Below are 6,924 nucleotides of genomic sequence, written 5' to 3'. Positions count from 1 at the left end.
TACTCACATAAAGGACACCAACCGGTCGACCGGTTATCCTAGACCGGTCGACTGGTAACCTTTCTTTTTCATTTTTACACTTCCTATGGGTTTTCAGCTTCAATGGGCCAACAACCAGTATAAACGGAGGAAAAACAAAATTTAAAAACAAGAAACATGTGCTGATAAAATGCGAAATAACCAAAATTTAAGTTCAATACATTGGAAGTTTAATTGGAATGAAATCCATAATTACATGTCCCGAAACGTATATGATACTATTTGATGAAAATAGTTACAATGTAAAAATTTAAAAGAAGGTTGGTATCTTATTATCCAACTCTTAACATAGATTGGCTTCCTATAAAATAAACTATCTTGATCATCTAGACTTCTCTGTTTTTCTCTTCTCATCTTTCATCTGATGTTAAGCCTCTTATTTTGAAGTATTTCTATTGATAGTGACAAAGCTCCCACTTCAACAATCAACCCACCTGCACACATAAAGGGAAAAACAATTAGTTCAAGGATAAAAGATCATTTATTTGCTTCATCTAAATACGAAAAGGAAAGGGTGCAATTCGACACCCTCATGTACTCGTTTAAGTTGTCCTATTATCCGTCACTCCATACTGTGCTCATAATTTTCCATTGATGCAGAGTCATAAATCCGTCTTACAAACAGAAGAAGTCAACATACTCATAATTTAAGAACAATCGACGAGTGTTTTCAAAAAAAGTTGAAATCCTTCAATGTAGGTAGGGTTGTACACACTTGTACAGTTAGCCCATTTGGCTTGTACAGTTAGTGTAAATGGATTGTACAGTTATGCAATCCACCGAAGGGACGACCGAACAAGTGCATATGGGTGGGGCAACAATGTTTCCATTATCGGCGATGAGGGAAAAGGAGGAAAAACTTAACCCTCATTTCGGTTCCTACGCCTAAGTAATGTGGGGAGCTAAAACAATGAACTAACATTGTACAAATAAAATAATATACGTGGAAGGAGTGTGTTGTCAACCGATATGTGTGAGGAATGTGCACGACGAGTGGAAAATGTTGATGACTAAGTTATTCACAATCACTTGAAATACATTTAGATACACACCCTTGTACACCCTTGTACATTGCGATTGTACACTTGGTGTAAAGGCCTTGTACAGTTGGAGCAATTCCACTTAAATAAAACTGAAGGAGTGCATATGGGGGGGTTAACCACATTCCAAAGAAATGGCTGATTGAAAATGGGAAAATGAAACCCAATTTAGGTTCCTATGCAACATAAGTGTGCTACCACAAGGCATTTGAATGTGTACGAAGGTAAATGAGGAATGACTGTGAGGGATGTCCCCCTAGTAAAAAAAAGAAGGAAATGAGCAACGATTGTTTTAAAAAAAGTTGAAATCCTTCAATATAGATAGGGTTGTACACACTTGTACAGTTAGCACATTTGGCTTGTACAGTTAGTGTAAATGGCTTGTACAGTTATGCAATCCACCGAAGGGACGACCGAACAAGTGCATATGGGTGGGGCAACAATGTTTCCATTCTCGTGGATGAGGGAAAAGGAGGAAAAACTTAACCCTCATTTCGGTTCCTACGCCTGATTGATGCTCTTCCATGAATCTTTACCACTGACAGCTCCTCACTAAGTCAATAATATGGTGGACTAGACAGAAAATTAAAGCACGGAAAGAAATAAAATCCAATAATGCATGATTTGCATATTTTCAAATCTATTACTCAACAAAACATAAGCACTGGTAATATTTTCCTCTTTGCCTATCAAAAAAAAATGATAAAGGACGAGAAGGGGTTTCATGTATATGTGTGCCTGTTTGTTTTTTGACAAATAAAGGTAAGTGTATATTTTTTATGTTCCAGTTTCAGATTCATTAAGACTTTGTTTGGATCATGGAAAGTGCTATGGCAAAAAATAAAAAATAGTATGGTTTTCCATAGAAAATTGATAAAAATTGAAATATAATGAAAATTATTTAAGAACTTATACATTCTTAAATTCTTTATTCTCTATAGAAAAGAAGAATAATATTGGAAAAGTATGCTAGAGAAGTTTAAGTTTTTTTTTCTTCCTTTTCCATTTTTCTCCCAATTGAGTTTCCCTCCTACTTTTCGCGATCTAAATTGAACCTAAACGACTAAAAACAATAAAAGTAAAAATCAACTACACCCTAATCAATTTCAGTATCACTTTATGGAAAATCAACCAACTATAGTAAATGAATTGTGAGAACACAACTTTTACAGATAAGAAGACAAACCGTGTGCAAAGTTTCAAAACCATTCTTGGAGCTTGCCATTACCAAAGGATGTAAAGATGTAAAAGGTGAGAATATATCCTCTTCTGCTTCTTTGGGGGAGTTCCTATAACATATAGGTCACTCAATATCTCATAGCCTTTCTATTAATTCTGTAACATATATGGACCATTTGTTAATTTTTGGGCCCAGCTGGCCCCAAAACACAATTCTCCCTTTGAAGAAAAAAAAAGAAATGAGCAAAGAATTTTGCGAAAATCGTTTGAAATCCTTCAAGTTAGGTAGCCTTGTACACCTTGTACACTTAGTGTAAATGCCTTGTACAGTTGGAGAAATCCGACATAGCTATAGCTGAATGAGTGTAAATGGGCGGGATAGCCACTCGCCGATGTCATGGGTCAGTGAAAAGGGGGAAAATGAAACCCAATTTAGGTTCCCATTCATCATACGTGTGCTAGCACATTCCAATGAATGTGTAGGAAGGGAAATGAGGAGGGAGTACGAGGCATGTCCCCCTTTGAAAAAAAAAATGAGCAAAGAATTTTGCGAAAATCGTTTGAAATCCTTCAAGTTAGGTAACCTTGTACACCTTGTACACTTAGTGTAAATGCCTTGTACATTTAGTGTAAATGCCTTGTACAGTTGGAGAAATCCGACATAGCTATAGCTGAATGAGTGTAAATGGGCGGGATAGCCACTCGCCGATGTCATGGGTCAGTGAAAAGGGGGAAAATGAAACCCAATTTAGGTTCCCATTCATCATACGTGTGCTAGCACATTCCAATGAATGTGTAGGAAGGGAAATGAGGAGGGAGTACGAGGCATGTCCCCCTTTGAAAAAAAAATGAGCAAAGAATTTTTCGAAAATCGTTTGAAATCCTTCAAGTTAGGTAGCCTTGTACACCCTTGTACACTTAGTGTAAATTCCTTGTACACTTAGTGTAAATGCCTTGTACAGTTGGGCAAATCCATAATAGGGACGACCAACCAACTGCATATGGGTGGGAAAACAATGCTTCCACTCTCATGGATAAGGGAAAATGATGAAAAAGTTAAGCCTTGTTTCGCTTCATATGCATCATTAGTAGGGGAGCTAATAGCATGAATTAACATGGTAGCCATCACATAAAACGTGTGCAATGAGGCACCATTCAAGCAATATGTGTGAGGAATGTCCCCGACGATTGGAAAAAGTAAATGAGTAAATTCTTCAAAATCACTTGAAAACCCTTAAGATACATGCCCTTGTACACCCTTGTACATTTAGTACATTGGCCTTGTACACTTAGTGTAAATGCCTTGTACACTTGCAGGAAATCGACCTAGGTACACCTTAATCAGTGAAAAGGGCGAAAATGAAACTCAATTTAGTTTCCTATTCATCATAAGTGCACTAACTAGTCCCCACAGCTCACCTTCTGCACCATACCCATTCATTCTCTAGAATATAAACCCAAAAACCAGATTATAAAGTGAGGAATTTTCAAACAGCTGAAATGCCAATTTTAAGGAGATCTTTTTCAACGGATTAACTGGAAGTTTCTTTCATTTACTTACCTTGTGCTTCATTCGTATGAGGCAAGATGGATATGATCAAAGCCTCATTTATACCCCACCCTGCACCCTAAAACACGCTGTTATTAAGTTCAAAATTTTTTAAGAACACCCTAACACCATATCAAAACGGACGTCTTTCCTCATACCTTGTAAACAAACATCCACCACATCATCAAAGGAACCAACATGAAATCAAAATCTCAGAAAATTTAATCACACCCACCTTCATTTCGATTTGGGAATGATGATGATAACATACATGCGAAGGCTTTTCTGAGTTGCTCACAATCCTCGGCTGCACGATTGGGGGACATTCATAGTTGACCATGGTGTTTACGGAGGGAGAGAAAGGGGCAGGAGACTGGTGACCCTTTTTGCTATTATTTGAGATTTTTCAGTCAGAATGACATGGCAACATCCAGCTGACTTGGAACTAATGAAGGGCATATTGGTCAGTTAATATCTCATAGCCTTCCTGTTAATTCTGATACATCCATGGACCATTTCTTAATTTTTGGGCCCAGCTGGGCCCAAAACACAATTCTCCCAAATAAAAATCCCCCCCGCTCCATTATCTGCATCAACAACTATATGCAACCCCTCCAACGGTCTCTTTCCATTTCCAGAAGAAAACTCCATGATCAGACCCCTCCATGAAGGCTGCATTCTTCATCACAAACAGCAGTAGAGCAGTTGATGCCAGTGTATCCATTAAACTCCAGAGCTCCAACATGGAAACTTACGCATTCTCTGTGTCTTGACTTCTCGTCAACTTAGTATTGTGGCAGCCCACTTATCAATTACATCATTGCTTAGGTTTTTCAATCTTATGGAATCATCCATAGAGGGGTGAATCTCAGCAATTGTATGCTTGAAATCCAGACCAAGCACCTTACACAGTGAACACAAGAGTCTTCAGGTGGGCCAGTACCTGCTTCACATGGTTGCTGTACCAGATTTGGGTACCCACATATCAATCAATACATGGCAGATCGAAAACATCCATCCCAACCCATTCTCACCAGTGTAGTGACGCCCCGCAAACCATTTTCGGTAGGATTCGATTACCAAGTACCCAAGGACGACATCAATTACATCAGTACATTGAATGCACCCTTATGTAAGCACCCATGATGCGTCATCACACTCCAACTGCAAATTAAATCGAGTAAAACCTTTCATAGAAGCATATCTGACAACTAAATGAGACCCTGTCCAACCTTGAATTATCTGGGATTCATCAAATGCTCTTCATTCAAAGCGTCCAACTCAGCCACAGCTTCATCAGAATCAGGCGCCACAAAAGCCAATGACCCAATTGAGTATACTTGGGCTATGGAGGGCACTTGCTCCATGGTATCAAAAGCATGAACGATATTTTGCTCGCAGTTTCTTCAGCTTGGATAACAACAAGACTGTTACAAAGTCTTATAGCAGCTTAAGTATCTCCACCAAATGACATCTCCAATACCCTGATGCTATAAAACCAGTTGACCGAATCTGAATCGCTCATCCCGACCCACCATCGCGGTGCCGAGACTTCATGCATGAGAATCAATGTGTATGAAGGGGGTGGATATCATTTGTGAAATGGGTATGGAAAGAGAAACGGGTAGGTGAGTGATGGGTTTCATGACTTCGATGGGTTGAGGTGAGAGATATGGTAAGAAGGGGTGATGGGAAGGGTGCATTTAGTGGCAGATTGGGTGAATAAGAGGAGGTAATGAGATATGCAGCTTGGTGGGCATAAAATGGGTATGAAGTGATTAGCATGACCGGTGATGGATATGGTGATTGTGGATGGCAGCCAATGGGTGCATAAGTGAGGGATGGGTACGTGAAGGTGGTGAGTTTGCACGTGATAGATTGTGGGGTGATGGATATGTGGAGATGAGGAGTGGTTCAGTGAGTATGAAAATATTGGAGAGAGAAGTGGGTGCAGGAAAAGATTGAGGAAAGATGGAGAGGGATGTAGGCATAGAGTTAGTGGTACGAAGAGAGAGAAAATGTGGTAAACATGGCCTGGGTTTGATGGATACCAAGATGGGTATGATAGGTGCCCTGACTGCATCCGATTTCTTGGCCATTTGTACCAGGGAATTTGCCTACAGCTTTCTCATACTGTTTGATCAACATCTGAATGGTGGTTGCCGCATTCACATACCCATCAAAGAATGGGCTCATACCCTCATTTCCTTTGTTTGCGTGCATCTCCCCAAAAAAGGTATCTCGCATGTAGACTGGTACCCACTGCTGGCGAGCATTGTACATTGACTGAAGCCATTCATTATCCATAAGGTAGTATCTTCCCAGGAGCGATCCCCAACATGACTCAAACTCATCGATTGTCTCAGTCTCATTAATGCGTTTCTGAAACTCCGGTTCAAATGTAGGATGCGATTGATAAATGTGAGCCAATTTCTCTTGTGTTTCCCTAAAGATCCCCTACTTAGAGAAGTGATGACGAGTCTCAGGAAGCACTTGAGAAACAGCCACCCGTATGAACCGGTCTGGGTCGGTGGTGATTGAGACTGGGGCACGTCCAGACATTGCATTAAGCCAAGATTGGAAGAACCAAACAAATGAGGATTCAGATTCATTGAAAAGTAATGCACAGCCAAACAAAGCTGGCTGGCCATGATGATTCAGCCCTGTGAATGCAGTCAATGGTACCCTATATCGGTTTGTTCTGCATGTTGTGTCAAAGGTAACTGCATCTCCAAAATAGTTATAGTTCATCCTGGAAGTTGCATCAGTCCAAAATATATTTCCAGCAGAATGATCATTATCACCTTGAACTGCATAATAGAAAGAAGGATCTTCCGCTTGCATTCGCTTCAAATAGTCCAACACAATCTGACCCCCTCCACTGAGGGTCCTCTGCCTGCTGGCACTCATGTGAATCTCACAATCAACTCGAAGACTGAATATGAAATGAAAGAGCTCGTAGACCGGAGTAGAAAAGGGCAATTCCTTGCCTCTCCTCTTCTTCTTCCTATACTTCTCCACTTCTAATCACACACCCAGAACCAAGCTTCACACACCCAGAACCAAGCTTCACTGTATAATACCCTATTTTGGGTTTTCAAAATTCTACATTTTCCT

The 6,924-nt window shown here is 40.0% G+C and overlaps 1 protein-coding gene across 4 annotated transcripts; it reads right to left on the bottom strand.

Annotated features, from left to right (window-relative positions):
- Nucleotides 1-237: 237 nt before the first annotated feature.
- Nucleotides 238-4,206, bottom strand: LOC117911859 (annexin D2-like). 4 transcript variants are annotated; one of them, XM_034826282.1, is made up of 3 exons: nucleotides 4,043-4,206; nucleotides 3,820-3,886; nucleotides 238-473 (listed from the first exon to the last, which is right to left on the bottom strand). In XM_034826282.1, the coding sequence occupies exons 1-3, from the start codon at nucleotides 4,145-4,147 to the stop codon at nucleotides 397-399; spliced, it is 249 nt and encodes an 82-aa protein (XP_034682173.1). In that variant the 5' UTR covers nucleotides 4,148-4,206; the 3' UTR covers nucleotides 238-396. The 4 variants fall into 4 exon arrangements, 2 of the variants coding, with proteins under 2 accessions (XP_034682173.1, XP_034682174.1); XM_034826283.1 differs by having other exon boundaries at nucleotides 3,820-3,879; XR_004650938.1 differs by lacking the exon at nucleotides 3,820-3,886.
- Between the last annotated feature and the right edge of the window lie 2,718 nt (nucleotides 4,207-6,924).

This window comes from Vitis riparia, chromosome 3 (genome assembly GCF_004353265.1).
Source record: "Vitis riparia cultivar Riparia Gloire de Montpellier isolate 1030 chromosome 3, EGFV_Vit.rip_1.0, whole genome shotgun sequence".
Lineage (NCBI taxonomy): Eukaryota > Viridiplantae > Streptophyta > Magnoliopsida > Vitales > Vitaceae > Vitis > Vitis riparia.
This window is presented reverse-complemented; position numbering and strand designations above follow the sequence as displayed.